Here is a 23,416-nt window from a genome sequence, read left to right as displayed (position 1 = left end):
GAATCTCATTACATAATCCAAATAATCAGTAATCAGTTACTACCCAGCCAGCTCTGGTTCAAACTACTAAAACTCTTGGTGTCCTGACAAATCTGGGGCTTTTCAAGCTTATTTAGCAATTTATTTGTCAGTGTCTCAACACTAGATGGAGACATCTCCTTAACCTTAAAGCGAGACATAATCTCCCTGTTCTTTCTGTCCACAGCTCAACAGTAAGCTCAGCCCTCTGAGATGCCTCCATCTCCTCTTGTTTGGGAGTAGCTGAGGACGGCGGAGAAGATGGTGTTGATAAACAGTGGTGGTGGACGTCCTCTGGCAGCCCGTCCCGCGTCCACCCCTGGACTACTGACCCCCAGGCATCCCCAAACCTGCGTAGCATTTTCACTGGAGTCTAGGACTAGCCATGTCGCTGATGTGTGTGTGTATTGTAATAGTTACTAAATGGAGTTTTATAGAAGCAACCACTGCTGATGAGTTCAAGCGGGAACACGGGACGGGTGGGCATGGTCACGGGGGGACTGTTCGTGCATACCCACTGCTCTGTAGTAGTATACTAAAGGTTCGTGGAAGGGTACGAACCTGTACTTTCGGCAGACGAAGTCGGCCTCTGTGGACTTGGAATGTATTTTGAACAGCAGGGCGGCAGAGTCTGTGCAGTATATCTGAAGGAAAACTCATCACGACTGTGTGCGAGTAATCATGCTTTATTTATTCATGGAAACAGGAAGTGCAGTGCTTCATGTAGTGTGGAAAGAAGGCAAGTTTCTCTGAATCGGTCTTTCACTCGCGCTACAACCACGGCGGAAAAAACGCTATCCTCATTAGTAGCCTATTCATTAGGCCCCACCCTTGTGAAAGGAGCGGTCACAGTAACCGCTGCTCAGAATTTCGAGGGCGAAATCCAGTTGTTTCAGGAATCTGCGCGTTTTGAAAATTCCTGGTGCAGAACTAGTTGGACATGTAAATTGTCGCGCCGACAGAAAGCTGCTTCATACATAAATACGCTATTGGTGGTGAGTTTCTTTTTTTAAAATGGGCAGCAAAACTGAATATTGCTAGAGTGACGACTCGTTTGGCTGTAGTGAGCTGCTCATTGCGTTTATTGCCTTCAACGGCGGTGTGATTTTTTTTTTTTACGACTTCCATTTTTGCTGTCATCTGCACTCTTCTTTCTTTCTCTATCGATCTTTGTTCGTATCTCGCTTTCCGTCTCCTATTCAACTCTTCAAATCAGTATTCCTTAGCGCAGCACTTGGCAGAGATACTGAATTCGTAGGCTTCTCTTAGTACTCCTGAATGTGGATGTGTTGTGTCAGTATTTAGTACTTCGGATTGGTGACTGAATGGCACAACGATTCAAAAGGATCCAAAGCATGCAAGATTGGCCAGAGGGAAAATGCTCATACTGATAGGGTTTATTTGAATCGAAGGAGACTTTGTGAGCATGTCCAGAAATCTTGCAGGTGCTTGTCTCCTACCGAGACTGAAAACCCAACTAGCATGTAGCGAAATGATATGGGGAGGTCGTGTTTTCAGATGACCTTTGAACCCTGCTCACCATGATGGAGTATCTAGAATAGCATGCAAACCAAATTAAAGGCTTAAAACTAAAAATAAATAAATAAAGCAAATAAATAAATAATGGATTGAACTGTTGGTAAAACCAAACCATTCCATAATTGCAATGGTATATTTCCGAACTTTGTCTAGTGAGGAACGCCATTGTGAGTGCATGTATGGACCCCGTGCATGCTTCTAACTGACTGTGGCATCACAATAGTGATCCTGTAGATGTCAGTTCGGTGTCGTCTACTTTGACCCCCCTCAAAAGCACCTTTTCTGTAAAAGACTCCTGGATCTGATGGATCTGAAAAGGGTGCCTGGGAAATGGTGAATATTGTGGGTCTGGAAAGACATTGGGAGTAGTTTTCACTCACTCTACCATGCTTAAACTTCCCATTTCTGCACTCTCTCTCAGACTAAAAGAAAACAAATAAGAAAATATTTAATATATTTTTAGAGAATTATTTTTATTTCTTCCTCAATGTGCTATGGCATGCTTTCCCATGATCCACTGAGTAAGGTATGTAAATAAGCGATTAGCTGGTAGATTTCAATAGAAACGAAAAATCTACAAAAAAAAAAAAAATGATGTATTAAAAAAAAATCGCCAAACAACAAAAGTAATACTGCTGTATAGAAGTTGAATTAGCCTGCACATTTTTAGGGCTGTGAAATTTTATTTTATTTTTGAGACTTAAGACTTATAAATGTACATATTTTTCCCCCCTCTCTTTTTCTCTTCTTATTTTTATTTTCCCCTGCACTAGAAAGTGTAGACAAGAAATGATCAAAATCAGTATAAGTACAAAAACAAACAAAAAACACATAAACAATTATGTTAATTGTGTCTTGTGTGCTGCAGAGCTTTGGATATGAGTATTGAAGTAGAGCCCTTTTTTAATTATTATAATTATTATTATTAATATTATTATTATTATTAATTTCCTTTAAAGAAACACTGAACTGTTTGTGTATATGTATATAATGGATTCACATTGTTGGTCTCTACCTCTCGAGCTCAATGACTTGGTTGTTTACCTCCACGCTTTTATTTTTATGTGGAGATTTAAAACTTGAATGTCCCTTCCGACTTTTATATTCCTATCAAACCCTGTATAAAGAAATCAAAGTCATTAAAGTTGCGATTGGTTGGAGGTGGTTCCCATCATCACATCCTTGTACAGAGTACCATGTTCTCACCCCAGTGTTCTCTGACTGTTAGATCACACAGCATACCCACGATGATTAACACGGTATCCTTCACCGAGAGCGTCGGATGAGATAAACATACATATGTTAGGGCATAAGAAGCGGACGTACCTAAGAGAACATGCAGATTCAATCGGAGCCTGTGAGAAGAGACTAACACGCAACCTCGATTGGGCCAAACGGGGAAGGTACTGCACTTGCTGTCAAGTTTTTAATAAGGAAGCTTGAAGTTTATACTTCGAGTTAATGGTATTTGACATATATGACTATATTGTAAAATGTAAAATTTGCATTCGCTGCCCTGAAAGCAGAGGGGGTGATTCTTAGGGACCGGAAGGACTCTGTGGATGTGTTCTGTGTTTTGAAAAATCACCGGTCTCTTTTCAGAGTGTAGATTTGAAGTACAGTGGTGAAGCTCATTAAATGTTGACATTTAAAAAAAGTGTGTTGCTTCTTTCCTTATTTTACATACACCTGGATTTATTACCACTGCATTCTAAAATCTTTTTAATGCTTCTATATATATATATATATATATATATATATATAATGTCAGTATGGTAAGAATGAGGATACACTTAAAGTTAAGTATTAATCAGTGAGAGACGGGATGTTAGCTTAGATGAAAGTGCCAAATTAAAGTTCGTTTTTAGATTAACCATTTTATGAAAGTGCGATAAAACAAACCAATTAATCTTGCTAATACTTATGTTTGAGGTGCGTTTTATCCTTTAATAAATGATTTCACTTCCTAGAGGATGAAGGCAGGAGGATGAAATTGAGGACACAGAAAAAAAAGGTACAGTACTTTAAACAGTGGTTCTCAACCAGGTTGCCTCCAGATGATTTAAAATAACTGAAACTGAAAATAACTGAATGACTGAAAACTTAAAAAAAATTAAGATGCTTGTTACTTTAGCTCAACCTCTCAACAACTATTTGTCTCTTTCAGGAACCAGGGTTCCCACTTTTTATGTTTTATATAACTTTTCGTAGCTATGCTAAGCTCTAAACAGTTTTATCAGAAATTGTGAGTAAAAATATTCTTGAAAATCCTAATCCCTAATGGTTAAACCATGAACAATTGGAAAATCATAAAGATTATTGTAGAAAAATGAGTCCAAAATGTTGAGAACCACAGTAGATTAGATTGAGTAGATTAGAGGAGAAACTTTAAGGAATTTATGTAACTGTTCTTAAAAAAAATTGCATGTTCTCAAACCAAAGTACTGGAATTATTTAATATTAAACCATATGTTCACTTTTGTAAAAATAAATTAATATGATTTCTAAAAAATAAAAATAAAACAATAGTGAGATAAAAAAAATGTTCTGTATTGTTGGAAATTACTTTTTCTTACATTCACATAAACAAAAAAAAAGCAACTTATAATGTGTTTTTCGTGCAGCATTCTTGTAATCTAGCCAGGTTTTGTTAAGATGTCAGAGGAAGAAACATGTTGCTCCAAATAGACATGAGCATGAAGATCTAATCAAGACGTCTAAATGTGATCATGGAAGAATAAAAAACAGACCAGGAAGTTGGCAAATCCTGCCAACTGGCGGAATGTTCCAGAAAGTTTAGCTCATTTTAAGGGTTTACACCTCTTTCAAGTTACTTTGATTTTATTAAAATCTTTGATCAGGACAACTGTGATTTATGCATTTTACTTTATTTTTTATGTTATAGTTTACGTTGTGTAATAGCAATCGTGAAACATTAGTAATATTTTCATAGACAAAACTGTAAATCCAATACTGCTGGATTCCTTTACCAAGGAATTTGTGATCGAAGTAGGTCAGCTCAATGAAGATCTAATGTCCGAGATTTATACCTGCTAATGCCAAACACAACAGCAATGATATGATAAGATGAAGTTACACAGTATTAGGCACAGTTTGAAGATGCGAGGAATTAATAAACAATGACTACTTTTACTAGGCTGTTGTTTATTACATTTTTGGAGAGTTTGTTGAGTATTTTATCAACAAAAAACATTCTGTCACCTGTATGAACCCACACAGTATGACAAAAGCAGTCTAACAGACCCGTCTTTTGTTTTAAGGTCAGGAGTATAATGTCTTCTTATGAGATGTGGTTGACTTTTTGGTTTAATATCTTGAAAGCTCACACATGTTATCGCTGATGAGTGGGGAATTCTTCATGTGAGCACATACACACACACACACCATAAGAATGACTTTGATGCTGCTGGGGCTTTTCCTTCTTAAACAATGAGCGCTTTCACTGGTGTCTCCAGGTAAAATGAGGGGATTGTGGGCCGCCATCTGGACAGTCTGGTGATTCGGCATGCAGACAACAACTGCTTCTCAGCACCTTTCATTTGATTTAAAGTTCAAATACACTTGATTAATATACACTTTAAGTAAATACAAATGTGTGTGTTTTTTTTTTTTTTTGTTTTTTTTTTTTTGTCAGCTGTGTCCTAACTTAACTACGCTGAATTTACAAGATAAATATATTTTATTTATTTAATTTTAAATAATAATAATAATAATGAGAGGAGCAGTGTATCAAAATATTTTGTAATTTGTTGGTCTCTGGCATGGTCATGAGTTAGGCTACAGCAGACTGAAAGCAAGAGTTTCAAAAAAAAAAATCCATCTTCATTTTTTTTTTTTTTTTATGAATTATTAATGTAGCATTGTAAAACTGACAATAAATTTCCAGGATGACATTATCTTGAACGATCTTACGCATGCTTGCACAAGGTTGCAGGCTCTGACCTTAAATGAAAAACAAAATGATCATATGGGAAGATCTATCATGTGTTTTCATCAATTACCTAATGGTTTTCTTTTTCCTCTTTTTTTTTCTATTCCAATATGGCTATTGAGAAATTGTTTTATATAACCAACCACAATGAGAATACTATCATAACATAAACATAAGTTCTGCATTTAAAGTAAATGAAGTTCCTTGTCTTGGTAATGCACTGTAAACCTTACATTTAAGCAATGAATAACATAGAAGTGATTGTTTTATGTTGGTTTCAAACATCTTGTTAGATTGTGAATTATGTCGTTCAAAGAAAACATTTCATGCAAATATATTTTTGTAATATGCCAGAACAATCTTTTTTTTTTATCTTTGCATTTGTGCTTGAGTTTATAATATTGTGATATTTGTGAATAATTGCAGCATTATTTCACTGAACAGACTATAATGATGTACTACAATTACACAGCAGAGCAAGGACTTTTATTCTGAAATAAAACATTTAGCTTAGTGCTCAAATCAGGAAGTAATTCCCCTGTTGTTATCCTTCACCTTCACAACTCAAATTATGTGCATGTGACGGGTTTTTATACATCTTATTATGGATTTACAACTCGAACTTTCCCAGATATACTCAATATTATTGTAGCATTTAGACTTCGCAATCAAAGTTTAAAAATTCAGGCTTTCAGAGAAAGTGAGGGCGTACAGTAAAGTCTCATGTCTCCTGCTGTGGTCCGCACGCCGCTGCAGCTCTACCGCTATCTGCTGCGCTGCTGCAAACTCCTGCCAACAGCAGCCATGCAGAAACACTACCAACACGCCATCAGACAGGTACTTTATAGACCTCAAATACTGGCGTCAATGTGAAAACTGTAACTGCAGAAATAGTCTTCAAATCACCTGTCCTGCTGTCAGGTGTGAATGTGTTTTTGTCTTTCAGAGCTATAACAGTCATGCGGATGAAGATGATGCAGAAAGGATTCAGATGATCATTCAAAGAGCCATATCTGATGCTGACTGGATATTAAATAAAGTAACTTTCTTTGGCACCTAGGAAAATACCAGTAGTCATTGTTGACATTTCTTCTGAATTAAATGATTGTTTTCTTCCTAGTATACTAAAAAGAAGTGACCCTCTGTGGAGAAGTGTTCATCAAGCTGACTCAGAACTGCAAACGTCATGCACCAACTACTTAACACTTGAAAATGAAACTGACATCATACCCACAGGTTATAAATGAACACCAAATGATCCATATAAATGACAAGTCCCAGACCTACACTTGTGCAATGCATTTAATGTTTATTTTGTACATTTTAATGAAATGTTAATAAATAAATTTAATACTTAATTTGTGCATTTTGGATTTTTTTCCCCCATAAAATTTAATAACCTTCCCAAAAATCAATATAACAATTCACTTACTGATCAGTTTATTAATGTGAAATAGTATGTAGGCAATGAAGTGGGCTCATTTTGATTTTTTTTTTTTCCAAAATAATAATAATATAATTTTATTCTTGTGACAAAGCAGGTATGGTTTTTATGAATGTGACTGACAGTGTGGTAACACCTGGTGGTGTAAACTGTGTTCTATCATACTATCAACGTTTGTTTCAAAGATTATATAATAATATATACGATTATATAAATCACTGTCCATATATGTTTAATCATGAGACATTTCCTTGATCACTGCAGTAATTCTCGGAATATCTTTGCCTTTATTGATAACTACTGGAAGCTTTCCTGTAAAAATTAAGGTTTATGGCAGGTCAGATGTGCCATGCTCTTACAGATATCAATTTTATGTTGTAACTGTATTTTGAAGTAGTACACTTGCATATTACATTTAATGTTTATTTTGTACATTTTAATGAAATGATAATTAATACATTTTAATATTTAATTTGTGTATTTTGGAGTTTTATCCCCAAAAATCTAAACATAATAATAATAGTAACTGGCAAACCTAGTTATTACAGTACCTACAATATTGCCACCAACCTTACCAAAAAGTAATTGAACAAACACAGCAGTAATTCTCGGAATATCTTTGACTTTATTGATAATTACTGGAAGCTTTCCTGTAACAATTAAGGTTCATGGCAGGTCAATCTTACAGAAATAAATTTTATGCTCTTACTGTATTTCGAAGTAGCTCTATCATATCAACATCATCGCTTGGGTGATAAACGCACAGTTAAGTAGTAAATGCAAGAGAAAATGCAATGTTATATTACGTTGAAACATCTTAAGTAATATTTTCTTGAAGGAAATGCGTTTCACTCTTAGCTGTGAAATCCGGTAATGTGGTTGCTATGTGTGACTTTCATTAGTTGCTAAACAAATAGATGGAAAGTTCATTGCAAAATGAAAAGTAGATCATTTAGAGTTCATAACAATGATGTCAATATGGGTGAACCCATGTACACTCCATTTTCTGCAATATTGGCCTGTTATTGCAAATAAATATAGTGCACAAGTGTGCATACTGAAAGTGAAAAAAGTATGAAGGCTGACAATAGGAATCCACTAATTGCTTTATAATTATAATATTTCTGCAGTTAACCTGTAAATTGACAGAAATTGCAGCTTTAATTAAAAAACAGTGAAAATATAATATGATTCTTCTCATGCACAACATGTCTTAACCCTTTGACACGTACGATCACACCGGTGTGATCAGTCTTGGCTGGTCCCTGGAGCGTACGATCACACCGGTGTGATTAGAACGTTCAGTAAATCATGTGATCAACTGCTAAATTCAAAATTTCAAACTTTAGCTTTCACTGCTTTCCCGCTTTGACTGGCACTGAGCCAGAGACAGACGTGCTCAGCTACAATTATTATCACAACTGTTCAATGTATTTTAATGTTTATTTTATGTTTCATTCACTTTAAAATACACTACACAATAACAGAAATATATGTTATTGCACACTCATATATATATATATATATATATATATATATATAACAGTAAAAGAACATTTTAAACATGTAATATTAATATTTATTCAAGTCAAACACATACCTTGTAGATAACAGCTGTTTCACAACGCAAGTGTCAGCGACGCGTGAACAGCGGGTATTTTTTCAGACGTGCGTGCATGTTAATCAATGAGTGCATTCACTCCAGAAGCAGCGTGTGAGCGTCAAGCAGGAGCGTCGCGTGAGATGCAGTGAAGCGGGGGTTAGTCATATATTTCGGGAAACATGGATGATCTTGCATGTTGTAAATCCAGCAGGCTCTAAATCCAACTCTCCATCAGTGTTGTAAACAAATAATGGCGGCGCCCATAGCCCGTCATGTGATAACTTACCGATCAACAAACATGTTTTTTTTTCTTAAATTAATACCACATTAGGAGTTAACTTACATATATTTAACGATGTTAATAACTACAAGTTTGTAAATATTTTGTATAAAAAAATAAAAATATTTTAACTGTCATGGATTGCGAGTCTTTTTTTCCCGCTGACAACTGATGTAAAGCTGACGTCACCGTTACCTCACAATCGCCTTTGTTGTAATTTAAAGAGACAACTTTAATCCAGTTCACCAACATAAGAGAAAATGACAGATAATACATTCAAAAGAAGAAAACTGACAAATGAGGAAATTGAGGAAATTTTTTTAATTCTGATGAGGAGATTTTTGACAGCGAGGCAGAGAGTGACAGTGATGAGGATCTTCCCCCAAATCTTGAAGCTCTGGACAACTTTGAAGACGAAGAGATGACACCAGTTCCTAATGAGGCAGAAGAGGTAACATTAAACTCATTGTTGTGGAAGGCAACCAACCTTTTTTATCCTCCTGGCCCAGGCAATTTTAACAACCAGCACTGTGGTGTGCAAAATCCACCAGAATCACCCAGTGAGGTAAATTGTTTTAAATTGTTTCTAACGGAAGATGTCATGGGAGAAATTGTGGAGGAAACAAACCGCTATGCCTCTGACTTGCAAGAGAAGGAAATGAAAGGGAAGCTGGTTAAATGGGTTCCAACAAATATCCCTGAAATGTACACATTTTTAGTGTCAGTTCTCTTAATGGGTGTGATCAAAAAACCATCACTTCGTGATTACTGGAGCACAGACCCCATGCTCTTGACCCCATTTTTTGGGTCTTTGTTCTCACAGGATCGCTTCCTTCTGCTCCTCCGCTGTCTTCACTTTGAAAACAATGCGACAGCAGTTTCCAATGACCCGCTGAAAAAAATCAGACACATATTCACTGCGCTCACCTCCTCTTTTCGTCGCATTTTTGTGCCATACAGGGATCTGTGTGTGGATGAGTCTCTGATGAAGTGGAAAGGCAGGCTGGCATTTCGTCAGTTCATTCCATCTAAACGGCACAGATTTGGGATCAAGTTTTTTGTTTTGTGTGATGTGCTAACTGGTTATGTGGAGGACATGATCATTTACACCGGATCCTCCACTGACATCCAACATTACCCAGGACTTGGGATTTCTGGGTCCGTTGTGATGACACTCTTAGCACCTTACTTAAGCAAATGTCATGTTCTATATGTTGACAACTGGTACAGTAGTCCCATACTTTTCCAGCACCTCTTGTCACTTGGCACTGGAGCTTGTGGGACCGTGCGCGGACACAGAAAAGGGATGCCAAAGTTCACCTGCAAGATGAAAAAAGGTGAGGTGGAATTCAAAGAGAATGGGTCACAGTTGGCAGTAAAATGGCATGACAAGAGGGATGTTCATGTCCTTACCACAGTCCATCCAACTGGTATGGCAGCCACAGGCAAGCTGGATCACCTCACTGGGCAACCAATGATGAAGCCAGTCTGTGTGCTGGAGTACAACAAAAAGATGGGTGCAGTTGACAAAGCTGATATGATGACTGGTTTTCATGAATGCACCAGAAAGTCTACCAAGTGGTACAAGAAAGTATTTTTTCATGTACTCGACACGGTTTTACTCAACAGCCACATCGTCTACCGGCAAATTACTGGTGAGAAATGGATACAAATAAATATAAACGAGATAAAAAGTGCTAACATTTTTAATTAATGTAATTTAAAGTGTTAACAAATTCACAATAATAAACAGACCACACTGTCACATACTAATATTTTCTCCTCACTTCCTATTGATGTGCTCTACTATGAGTAGGAAAGGAAATCACCTCCCTACAATTCAGGACGAACCTGATGAGAGGGCTGCTGGAGGAGTACAGGTCCAACCAAAGGCGGGCGTCCTGCCTTGGACACTCCTCTGCGCCTTACAGCCAGGCATTTCCCATCTGAAGTCCCTCAGACCACTTCCCAGGGCAGCAAGACCAGGCGGCACTGCAAGGTCTGCCTCTCCAGCACACGCAAGGGCAAGCAGAGGCGCCTCACCAAGCACATGTGTGTGCCATGCAACACTCCCTTGTGTGCTGTCCCGTGTTTTGAGGAGTACCACACACTGAAGCATTATTAAGCCTGTAAAAAGTCAAAGTATATTAATTCATGATGATACATTGTTAATTATTATTTATTGTAATCATATTAAGTGTGTAAAATAGTTTGCTTTAAACAAAACCATTTATTAAAAGTCAGTATATTTATAGTTTTTTGTTTAATATTTATTGTACATATTTGTTTTATATTTGTTTACAAAGCGGATATGATGACTGGTTTTCATGAAGCATTATTAAGCCTGTAAAAAGTCAGAGTAGCCTATATTAATGAATTTATGATGATACTTTATAATTTATTGTAATTATATTATTAAATATAAAAGGTACCAGTGTGTATAATACAGTTTATTTTAAACAAAAACATTTACCAAAAGTCAGCGTATTTTTACAGATTTTGTGTTTGTTTATGATACTATTTTAATTGTTAGTCATTGTAAATATATTTGTTTTCTGTTTTGTAATAGTGATAATAAACGTTTTTGTTTAATACAAAACTGGTATACATTTATATTTTTTCTATTTTTACATTAATAAAACATACATGAAGCCCAAAACACATTCTTTTTGGGCTATATGCACAGCTGCACTACTTCTACAAAAAAAGTAAAATCTACATTGTATGACATCATCAAATTATATTTCCCTATACAAACATTTGAGCAAGCTGATAAGTGAGGTGTGACCATATAGTAATATAATAATTGTATAGACTCACACTTCACTTATTAGCTTGCTCAAATGTTTTGTAGGCTAGGAAAATATCATTTAACAATGTCATACCATGTAGCTTTACTCTGCTTAAACATGGCATCTTTTGATTTGCTTTGCAATTGAGAGATATAAAACTCGGTGAGCAATATACTAAAACAAACAAGAAAATTGATTTAACGTCAAATATGTGCTTTGGTTTATTCACGTTATGTATAACGTATCAATTCAACTGAACCCTGACTTTACCTCCTGAATGCACGGATTATGAAACATAAAATTAACAACTAAATACTAATACTTACCGATTGTCACGCAGCGTTTCTGGGGGAGATGCACGGATTGTCACGCGGCTGTTCTGGGGGAGATGCAAAGTACCATGTGCAAGCGAAGTTCACAGCAGTGGAGGGGAGGGGGTGGGGGCAGCAAACAGAACCATTTCAACCATAGTCGGTACACGCTAACAAATTATTTGAGAGGTTTTGAATAAAAAAATTAAATAAAGCGAAATATTCAAGCTACTCACCTGCAGACGGTTATCCATCGTGTGCGCGCCATTTTGACTGAAATGTCACATGACAAGGTTCATGCGTCTCCATGGAAATTAGAACGCGACTGATTGCAAAATAACGGTCGCAGAAAAAAACTCACGCCAGACTGCTGGTCTGACTATTTTAGAACTTACGTGCGAAAAGGTTAAAGTATTATTCATTGTTCCTTGAAAATAAAATACAGATCTCCATAAATCTTCATCAGACTAAAAGAAAACTCAAAGCTCTTAACTACTCTGACAAACATGCAATTTCTGTTAGAAAGTTTAATATCTGACATATTTTGAAGAGCTTTCATAATGAAAGAAGAAGGAAGACTTTATATTCTCATGTGGATTTGGGAAATTCATAGAAGTCTTAAGAGCAATGTGTGGTAATAAAAGAACTTACCGTTTTTCCCAGTTGCTTAGTAACATTTCAGCAACAATAACAAATATCTGAAAAAATAAACACTATACCATATTAGGCAAACCTCAAACCTATTTAAAACATGGATCTAAATCGAGTTTACTATGCATTTATTGTCTGTTCCTGTAACCCTATTATAAGATAATAGATATATATATATATAATGAGAACAATTAAATTTTATACATGGGGAATTTGTGATGTGATGTACAGTAAATACATGAATGGATGGAATAAAAAAGTAAACTTTTTGAGTAAAATCTGTAAAAAAAAAAAACATTTTGTTCATTCATTAATATCTTTTATTTCAAAGACAAATAATTCTTTGAAATATTCGTAATATTTGAAATACAGATTTGGTTTTAGCAGAAAAGTCCAAATACCTTGTGAGGTGTGTTAATAGTTTCTCTTTCAATTCATCAAACTGAGTTTTATAGACGCCGGCGTATGAAGATTCCAGTGTGGGTGTAAGATTGTGACATTTGATAGGAACTGGTCAGACTGTAATTGGACTGCTGTCCCACCCTCCTTGAGGCACATTGCCCCGACCAGCACAACTCTTGACCTGCCCTCATCAGCAGACTCTGGGTCGAGTATATAAGCATGTCAAAGTGGGAAAGCTGCACACAACGTTGCAAACTGAGAAAAGACCTTAAGGTAAGAAAAAAAATTGCAAATGTGTGTGTGTGTGTGTGTATTATCTATCTATCTATCTATATCTATCTATCTATCTATCTATCTATCTATCTATCTATCTATCTATCTATCTATCTATCTCTCTCTCCATATATATATATATATATATATATATATATATATATATATATATATATATGGAGAAATGCAATTTAAGTTCATAACAATGATGTCAATATGCAAATGCAATTGCATATACAGTTACATTGTATATGAAATTTAACTGTTTTTATTATTTTTTCAATATTTCAGGTAAAAATGGGTCACCAGGCCTCTAAAGCCAGCAAGAATGTAATACTGCACCAGACTAAACCGAATACGGTGAGCAAAACTTGAATTAACAGGAAATGCAGTGCCATACATGAAATGCAATATCCTTATATTATGTTGGTATGTTTAGCAATGGGAGAACAATAATGTAATACTGCAGCAGATTAAACCGAATACGGTAAGCAAAATGTAAATATACATTAAATGTAATGCCATAAATGAAATACAACTGTTAATCTTTATGTTCTGTTGGTGTGTCTAGCAATGGGAGAACAATAATGTAATACTACAGCAGATGAAACCGAATACGGTAAACAAAACTTGAATTTAAATAAAATGTGATATCATTAATGAAATGCGTTATTCTTACGTTCTATTGGTTTTTGCCTAGCAATGGGAGAACAAGAACGTAAAACCACAGCAGATTACAAAAAATACGGTGAGCAAAACTGTGACATAAAATGCAGTGTTATAATGGAAATGCAGTCTCTTAACATTCTGATGCTATGCCTAGCAATGGGTGAACAAGGTGAATCAATGCCCATTTTCCAAGAAAGTGAAGAACTTCCAGGATGGGTCGTGCCATCAAGACACATTACATCATGGGGCGGTTAAGGTGAGTTATTTCTACATAATTATGAAATACTTTTTTTTATATATATAAACAAATGCAGATCTGACTAATTTAAACACACTTAGCTAACCACGAACTTTTTTTTTTTTTTTGTATAAAGTTCAAGTTTTTATAGAGGTGATTGTGTCATTTTAACCAATGTTATTTTGGCAGTTGCACAGAGTGATGAGTAATAAGGTAAAGAGTAATATTGAACTTTCCCCTTTTATTTCAGAGCCAGATTTGTATGTCTAATGTTTGTGAAGGCTCTATAATGACTCCAAAGGCTATGACGCGCTGTCCCTCCTCCACCCTGCCAAGCTCAGATGACATCCTTATGCAAGCTATTGACTTCATCAATCAGTACTACAAATCCTTTAAAAAGTAGGAAGCACCTATAGGGTCATAAAGCCAGCACAGAAATCGAAAGGGACATGTTTCCTCAAAATAGTCAGATGGGTTTTCAGTGGTTAATTCTAAGAGCGAGCTTATATTCTTGTTCTTTACTCTATTTTAATGACATAATAAATTGGCTTAATTCTGAAGATAGTAAATGGTTGACTAGTTGACTGAATTATGTCTGTTATTCAGCCCAAAAGTCGAGGAGCATCTGTCTCGTTTGGAGGAAGTCGCGAAGGAAATAGAGGCCACTGGCTCATATCAGCTCACCACAAAAGAAGTGGAATTTGGGGCTAAGCAAGCATGGAGAAATGCACCCAGATGCATTGGCAGAATTCAGTGGGCTAATTTACAGGTAGTTTCTCTAGTTTGAACTAAAACACATATTAAGTGTGCAGTCATATAGGCTAGTTATATTTAGGTCTTTTTTTCCTGTGCAGCTGTTTGATGCACGTAAATGCAGAACTGCTGAGGATATGTTTCAGATGTTGTGCGATCATATTCAGTTTGCTACCAATGGAGGCAACCTGAGGTAAACCAAGAATGTGTTATGCCAGCTTTTTAATAATCCATCCATCTTGATTGTCTTTGCAAGTGGAACAAGATGTCACAATTAACTTTCTTTTATTTTGCCAGGTCTGCTATCACTGTGTTTCCTCAAAGAACTGATGGCCAACATGATTTCCGTGTATGGAATAGTCAACTGGTACGATACGCTGGCTATAAGATGACAGATGGTACAATAATAGGAGATCCTGCCAGTGTTGACTTCACAGAGGTAGATACTAGTTTCTGTTTTTTTATAAATAGATATTTTCAGATTTTTAAGATATTTTCTTCTAGATATTTTTCATAATGGGTGTTATTATATAATTAGTTTTTAAAAGTTTTAAGGTAGTTCATATATATGCCTTTGTCCATTTTACATCAAACTTTTAATCTTGTCATTTTGACACAGATTTGCATCCAGCTTGGATGGACACCAAACTACGGCCAGTTTGATGTGCTTCCACTGGTGTTACAAGCTAATGGAGAGGACCCTCAGTTTTTTGAAATTCCCCAACATTTAATTTTGGAAGTTCCCATGGAGCACCCACAGTAAGTGCCAATGGTTTTGCACTCCAGCCGAATAGAAAAACATGCTTGTAGTAGATTCAGTTGATTGATAACTCTCTAAACTATTGCATTACGTAACAATGCAGCAATGGATTTAATACAAAGACACAAAGTCAGACATTCAGTCTTGTAATGTGTGTTTCGAGTGCGATGTTGTTTACACAGACCACCAGAGCTCTTGACTGAAGTGCTCAGATTTCTGAAATGACTTGCAGCCTACTTGATTCCACAGTAAATCTGTTTGCTTCTTGAAGAGAAAATTATTCAAGGCTTTTCCCTTTAAGAGCTTGCATTACAAGGACCTTTAAAATCAAATGCTCCTAGGCACTTAAAGATCAGGCTAGAATGGCAAAACCATTCAAACCTAAGACAGCCTGTCTCTATGCCACATTATTTCAGCCAGACATGAGGCCCAAAGTTATTCACTTTAGAAAGCTACCTAATTAGTTTAGTTAAGTACTATGCGAATTTGACTGAAGTGCTAGTTGATGGAGCCATATTGGTGCAACCATGCAGAGCTATAAATGTAATGGATTTGCATCTGCAAAATAGATTATTTATTTCTAAAGTATTGAATTCAATTATATGATCAAGGGTCTGTTGCAAAATATATGCCAATGCCTTTGCATAGCAGTAAAGTTGGTTGCATGCACTTCCTCAGGTACAAGTGGTTTAAGGATTTGAATCTCCGATGGTATGCATTGCCTGCAGTGGCCAACATGTTGCTGGAGATTGGTGGTCTTGAATTCCCAGCGTGTCCTTTTAACGGTTGGTACTTGGGCACTGAGATTGGAGTGAGGGACTTCTGTGATACCCAACGCTACAATGTTCTTGAGGTGCTACAATATTTTCAATGTTACAGTAGAGAAGAAAATGTTTTTAGGTACTGATTTTCTTTTATTTTGTTTTCTTACAGCGGGTTGGCCGTCATATGGGTTTGGAGACACAAAAACTGTCCTCACTATGGAAGGATCAAGCTCTGGTGGCCATCAATGTCGCAGTGATGCACAGTTTTCAGGTAAAGTGGATTTAAATAGCAAGCAGTTATAAACACTTTGGTAAGAAAATTCGTTCAATGAGATTCATACAGAAATGTGATTTTTATAGAAATTTTAAGCATGAATGTCCACTCTGAAACCTACATACGATGAGATCAAACAAATTTATTTCCAGTTTTTATCACCTTTTTGTCTTACTGGCATACAGAAAAATAAGGTCACCATTACCGACCACCATTCTGCATCAGAGTCCTTCATGCAGCACATGGAGATGGAGGTGCGTCTGCGCGGAGGCTGTCCAGCCGATTGGGTCTGGCTGGTGCCACCAATGTCTGGATCTCTAACGCCTGTGTTCCACCAGGAAATGCTGAATTACATCCTGTCACCCTTTTTCTACTACCAGGTCAGTACATCTCTTCCGCATTCATCAGAAAAGGTGCATTGCTGGAATATTATTGCCAGATTAGTGGCATGTAGCTGTGTGAAATATGATGATGCCCAAACAAACGTTTTGGGATGTTCTTGCCTTAATGTGTCTCGTCTGTTGCCATTTAAAGCCTGATCCATGGTTGACACACAAGTGGAAAGACAAGAAGAGAATGGAGAGGAGGCATGCAATCAGCTTCAAAGGATTGATCAGGTACCTCAATATCATGTTCACACTTCCTCAACCAGAACAACACAGTGCTGTTCTCTCAGAAGAGATCTGTCTGCAACAATGTAATGAATGCTTGAAAGGTTAGCTGTGAACATTTGGTGTGTAGCCAGTATGGCTAAAATTCTTGTTTTCTTTTCTCTCTTCTAGAGTAGTGCTCTTCTCTCAGACACTCATTAAATCAGCCCTGGCCAAGAGGGTGCGTTGCACTGTTCTCTACGCCACAGAAACAGGGAAATCACAGACTTTTGCTAAGAAACTAAACACCATGATGAATTGTGCATTCAGCTCCCGGGTAAGAGGACCATCACCCTTGATTCATATGTCATTTATCGCTCTCCTATGACTCAATTTGAGCCTTATTACCCACACTTGGCTGGAAGTGGGCGTATGTGACACATTCTTAATAATATGACCCTCTATAAAAAGTGAAACTAGGAAATTGGTTCCTTGAGGTGCTAGGCCAACCTGATATGAACCTTAACATTACATTTGCAATTTATTTGGTGTTGATAAGTGTAAATTCTATATATTTTGTTTATATCCAATTTATGATCTGAATAATATAGTATAATAAAAATTATAAATACAAAACTAGTAGTCGCATGGATATATGTGTAGCAATAGCCAGCAATAAATTGTATGGGTCAAAATGATAGATTTTTATTTTATGCCAAAAATCATTAGGATATTAAGTAAATATCGTGTCCCTTGAAGATATTTTGTAAATTTACTACCATAAATATATAAAAACTTAATTTTTGATTAGTAATATGCATTGCTTAAAACTTAATTTGGACAACTTCAAAGGCAATTTTCTCAATATTTTCTATCTTTTTTTTTTTGCACCCTCAGATTCCAGATATTAAAATAGTATCTCTGCTTAATGGTGTCATAACCTAACAAACCATACATCAGTGGAATGATTATTTATTATGCTATATTTTATGTATTTTATTTGCTTATTTTATGATGTATAAATCTCAATAAAAAACTGACCCTTATGACCGGATACAATAACTAATAAATCTTTAAAAAAAAATAAAAAAAACACTAATCTGTTCAAACGAATAAACATACTCCCAGCTTGATCTTTGTCTTTTCAGCAAACACATAATGTACATTTGTAATATATTAATAATTTATAATTTACACAGGTCATTTGCATGGAGGACTACAACTTCAGTGAACTGGAGAAGGAAAGCCTCTTAATTGTTGTCACCAGCACTTTTGGCAATGGAGATTGTCCAGGAAATGGAGAGGTGTGGATATATTTATGCTCAGTGACCTTATAGTGATGCTAGTAATGAACTGTTATTATCACCTAACATAATTAGTGCAGAATTTACAATGTGTCAGAATGAAAAGGTCTTTAGGAAGAAATCATTTGCTTTTGCAGTGATTATTTGTACAGGGACCACAGTAACTAGAATGTGATTCTTGTTTGCTGACATGGTTTTTCTTCTCCTCTCAGAGTTTCAAGAAGCAGCTTCTCAGCCTGAAAAACCTCAGTAACAAAGTGAGGTTAGTATTTAAAATGCCTTACATTTATTTTCTCTCTACTCCTGGATAGAGAATGTTGTTTTAATTGTTTCTTCCCCCATTCAGGTACTGTGTGTTTGGTCTTGGCTCTCGAATGTACCCTCAATTCTGTGCGTTCGCCCATGCAGTGGATGCTAGGTTTGCAGCGCTGGGAGCCATCCGTGTGTCCGCCACAGGAGAGGGAGATGAGCTGAACGGACAGGAGGAAGCTTTCTCAGTCTGGGCTTGCGCTGCCTTTAAGGTCTCAGTAATAAAATAAACATTGAGCATTCATTGTTTTCGGTACTTAAAACTGGTGAACGGTAAAACAATGAGATTGTTTTTCTGTATGTATAGGATGCATGCAAGGAGTTTAATATTCAAGGTCAGCTTCCAGGAAAAGAAGGTCTGGCAGATTCCTGGGATCCTCAGAGGCACAGAGTTCAGAATGACAGCTGTACACTTGACCGAATCACAGGTACATTTAGACCTATGTCCTTATAAAAACACATCATTTAGGGAGAAATTATGATCAAAACTTGATGAAACCTGAAGTAGTGGTCAACAAGGGAAGCAAAAATGCTATGTTGAATATTGAACTGCTGAATGACATTTAGAAATTTTACATCGAAATATGTAGATCAGCAATCATAAAAATCAGAGAATAATACTATTATGAGATTTATTTGCAATATTTCTGGAGTGATTATAATTATCTGGCCTGGTTTTACAGCTCTGTCAGCTCTCCATTCTAAAGCGGTGGTTCCCATGAAACTGAAGAGAAGACAGAATCTACAGAGCCCAAAGTCAAGGTTTGCTCTCAAATTAACTCGTATTCATGCATCTGTATTTCCATTAATAAAAATAGTAATAATAATAGTAATGTCTAGAAACAGGTGCATTGTTATGTTGTACGTTTTGCCTTATTTGCTCAGAACACAGTATTAATTCGATTGTTTTACATGTTCTCAGTCGTTCTACAATATTGGTGGAGTTAGAGATGGATGGGAGTACAGAGACCTTAAACTTTGTCCCTGGAGACCATGTCGGGATTTTCCCAGGGAACTCACCTGAATTAGTAGCTGGCATCCTGAAGCATCTGCCCAGTGCCCCTCCTATCAATCAGAGCCTACGCTTGGAATTCCTCAGTGCCTACCCCGGTACTGAACCATCTTACCTAATTACATAATGGAAGTCTTACACATGATAACATAATGATACCTAATAATGCTGTCCTGCAGATGGTGAAAGGTGGCAGAGAGATGAACGGATACCACCATGTCCTCTTGCCCAAGCTCTTACCTACTATCTGGATGTCACCACCCCACCCTCACAAAGCCTCCTCCGCAAACTCTCAAAGATGGCAAAGCAGGAAGATCACAGACAGCGCCTGCTCGCATTAGCAACAGTAAGTCACCTTTTGACAATCACAAATGTTCCAAAACTATTGATGAGACTAGCCAACAACTTTTGTCTTTTAATGATTTTGTTAACTTTCAAAGTTTTTATTTTTTTTATTTTTATTTTACTTTTTATTTTTTATATTATATATATATACAATATATATACTTTTCACAGAGCCAACTCATTACAGTCAGTATACAGTATACAGTATACCGGTAACTGTTTGGAATCATTATTCTAGAAACTGGACTAGATTGGCTGAACTGTTGTGAGCTCACTAAAAAGAACTGCTTTCTTACATTCAGTTAGCTGGTAATCAGACTACAATGCTCACTGTATGTGTTTGATTCACTTTAAAGACCCAGCTCATAAGGGTCTTTTTTTTTTTAAGGATGGGCCTATACTGGTTGTGCTGTACGTTTTTGATTCACTAAAAATAACCGACTCATTTTGGGAATAGGTCCACACTGGATGCGCTGCTTGTTTTTGAGTTGCATTTGTTTTATTAACATTTTAAAAATGGTATCCTGAATACATGTGCGAGAACCAGTAACCGAACCAATGTCATTTTGTCCCAGTATTTTTTTTTTAATGGAACCAATTTGATTTTGCAATTTTGCAAGGCAACACTATATAATGTATTTGTGTATCATTGAAAAATCCAAAGCAGTGCGTCTGCTAAAGGTCCATTCTTTCATAGCATGTCCCATTATATTGAAAGTGACAATTTACATAATGGTTTATGAATGCTTATGAAGAAATTCATTTAGCTCATTTTTCATAAAAAAGGGCCATTGTGTGGAATTATCATGGGTTGTTTTGACTTTGTGTGTTGGTTAAATACATACCAACTCATCCTTCCACTACAGGATTTCCAAGTCTACGCAACATGGAAGGAGTTCCACAAACCTACTTTCCTTGAGGTGCTAGAGGAGTTTTCCTCTCTGGAACTTTCTGCTGCCTTTCTCCTGAGCCAGCTGCCTGTACTGAAGCCACGCCTCTACTCCGTCAGCTCCTCCCCAGACCTCCACCCTCAAGAGCTCCACCTCACTGTGGCCGTGGTCAACTATTACACACAGGGTACAGGAAACCTGTGTTTGCCAGCAATCATTTATTAGTTGATACCTGAACAGTTGAACTCTCTACTAGACATAAAACTTCACTGAAGAAATGAATCTGTTGTTATCATATGTTCTGTTCTCTTTAGAGGGAAAAGGTCCACTGCATTTTGGGCTCTGTAGTACCTGGCTCAATACCATCAAAGAAGGAGACTTGGTGCCATGTTTCGTTCATAGGTACCCTTCATATTACATTCCTAAGATGTACAAGATCATTTTTTCTCTTCATAACTCACTAACTTGTTCCATTTATGCAACAATTCCAGCTCTGATGGATTCCATCTTCCATCCGACCCTAGAGCTCCCTGTATTCTTGTGGGAGTTGGGAGCGGCATTGCTCCCTTCCGTAGCTTTTGGCAACAGCAATTGCATGACATGAAAAAAACAGGTATAGAATTGTATCCCTTATCACATTCAAGTGGTTTCAAACAGTCCATTGAATTAGCTTGCCTCAAGTTTCTGAACCTCAAGTTGAAGTTGTGTTATTTCTTTAAGGTCTGAAAGGGAATCCAATGACACTCGTGTTCGGGTGTCGAGATTCAGATATTGATCATCTTTACAAAGAGGAGACTCTGGACATGAGAGATAATAGCACCCTGAGCAGCATTGTCACAGCTTACTCGAGACAAACTGGACAACCCAAGGTAGACACAAAAACTATTAATAAATTATTAATTATTTATATTTAATATTTAATAATATCTTATTTTATATATATATATATATATATATATATATATATATATATATATATATATTTTTTTTTTTTTTTTTAACTAAATAATTATAGTTAGAACTAAAAAAAAATAATTCTTAACAGCAGTTAACACTCTTTGGGGTTGTTGCTTACTCTTTTTTGTTCTCCACTCTTGGTCCAGGTTTATGTCCAAGACATCTTGCGAGAACAACTGAATGACAAGGTCTTTGAGGTTCTGCACCATAATCCAGGGCATCTGTATATTTGTGGAGGTATGAATATGGCCCATGATGTGGCTGCCACTATCAAGGAAATATTAGTCAGCCGACTGGGCATCACTCTTACTCAGGCTGAGGAATATCTGTCAAGGCTCAAGGTGAACCTTTAAATTGTTGACACATTTTATAGCTGCTTCAGATAATCATATCTTACAACATTTATGCTCTTGTAAGGGCTCAGTTGTCGTGTCTGGTGAACTGTAATGATATATGGTCAATAATTTTCCATGATTATGCTTTTTTTTTTTCACAGAATGAAAAGCGGTACCATGAAGACATCTTTGGATCTTAGTGCTTGAGATCACCTGGACCACCTCAAGCTTTTCCATATCCAAGCACACTTACTTGCAATTTTTTGATTTTCATACAGATTCCAAAATAATGCCAAAACCTCTCTTAACTTAAAAACTACACAAATACACAACAGCAGTGTATTCATTTTCCATGCACCACCCTGATCGTCAGTAACTTTTGGAATGTGCTCCTCAAATTATGGAGAAATATTAGCTTCTGCTATAAATAAACTGTATTATTTACTGTATTATTCCTATTTGTTTGTTTTTTGGGAAGACTGGCCTACACTTCTTTAGAGTAGTGCTCTCGTGGCACACTAAGTGAAGGAACAATTATTTTGGACCAATCTTTGTTTCCAAGCTCAGAACAACTTCTATCTGAGGGGTTCAAAAGTCTGACCTTTAAAAGAGTTTACTTGTCACATATATGCTTATTTAATTAGTCATCTATAAAATGTGCAATACTGCTTTTTTTCCTCTCACCTTTTACTTTTTAAAACTATTGTTTATTTCTTAACTTAGATTTGAATATCACATTTTCAGTGTAGTTTCAGACTATAGTCTAGTCTTGCCAAACTATACTCTCAGCTCAATGTTTATTGTTAATACTTTCTTTCTTTCAAGTGTTACATATACGTTTTGTATAAATCTTTAAGTGGATGTTCATGTTAAATACTGCATTTTGTAATAAACTGACTACTATCAAAACCACGGTAGCTGTTTTTTTCCCCTCTTCGCATTCTTGTAGTT

The 23,416-nt window shown here is 36.4% G+C and overlaps 2 protein-coding genes and 1 long non-coding RNA gene across 7 annotated transcripts; 2 read left to right on the top strand and 1 right to left on the bottom strand.

Moving 5' to 3' along the window:
- The first annotated feature begins 6,031 nt into the window (after positions 1–6,031).
- Positions 6,032–6,828, top strand: LOC113075351 (LYR motif-containing protein 9). The gene is made up of 3 exons (XM_026248056.1): positions 6,032–6,346; positions 6,456–6,548; positions 6,630–6,828. Exons 1-3 carry the CDS (start codon positions 6,233–6,235, stop codon positions 6,645–6,647), a joined length of 225 nt encoding a protein of 74 aa, XP_026103841.1. The 5' UTR covers positions 6,032–6,232; the 3' UTR covers positions 6,648–6,828.
- Positions 6,829–8,504: 1,676 nt separating this feature from the next.
- Positions 8,505–12,342, bottom strand: LOC113075350 (uncharacterized). Of its 4 annotated transcripts, XR_003280925.1 has the most exons (6): positions 12,176–12,342; positions 11,955–12,007; positions 10,688–10,963; positions 10,250–10,331; positions 9,764–10,156; positions 9,133–9,270 (listed from the first exon to the last, which is right to left on the bottom strand). It is a non-coding gene; the product is annotated as an uncharacterized LOC113075350 (long non-coding RNA). The 4 variants fall into 4 exon arrangements; XR_003280923.1 differs by having other exon boundaries at positions 8,505–10,156; positions 10,250–10,488; XR_003280924.1 differs by having other exon boundaries at positions 9,129–10,156; positions 10,666–10,963.
- A 671-nt stretch (positions 12,343–13,013) lies between these two features.
- On the top strand, positions 13,014–23,415 carry LOC113075348 (nitric oxide synthase, inducible-like). Of its 2 annotated transcripts, XM_026248051.1 has the most exons (29): positions 13,014–13,265; positions 13,557–13,625; positions 13,705–13,752; positions 13,837–13,884; positions 13,966–14,013; positions 14,089–14,190; positions 14,423–14,571; positions 14,779–14,941; positions 15,027–15,118; positions 15,223–15,364; positions 15,545–15,684; positions 16,364–16,538; positions 16,619–16,720; positions 16,909–17,103; positions 17,258–17,340; positions 17,506–17,650; positions 18,513–18,617; positions 18,830–18,879; positions 18,964–19,138; positions 19,234–19,354; positions 19,610–19,688; positions 19,849–20,036; positions 20,118–20,284; positions 21,150–21,360; positions 21,488–21,575; positions 21,665–21,786; positions 21,894–22,042; positions 22,277–22,471; positions 22,627–23,415. In XM_026248051.1, exons 1-29 carry the CDS (start codon positions 13,212–13,214, stop codon positions 22,663–22,665), a joined length of 3,444 nt encoding a protein of 1,147 aa, XP_026103836.1. In that variant the 5' UTR covers positions 13,014–13,211; the 3' UTR covers positions 22,666–23,415. The 2 variants fall into 2 exon arrangements, with proteins under 2 accessions (XP_026103836.1, XP_026103838.1); XM_026248053.1 differs by lacking the exon at positions 13,705–13,752.
- The last annotated feature ends 1 nt before the right edge of the window (position 23,416 follows it).

The sequence above is a fragment of the Carassius auratus genome, unplaced genomic scaffold, assembly GCF_003368295.1.
Source record: "Carassius auratus strain Wakin unplaced genomic scaffold, ASM336829v1 scaf_tig00016870, whole genome shotgun sequence".
NCBI classification, from domain to species: domain Eukaryota; kingdom Metazoa; phylum Chordata; class Actinopteri; order Cypriniformes; family Cyprinidae; genus Carassius; species Carassius auratus.
This window is presented reverse-complemented; position numbering and strand designations above follow the sequence as displayed.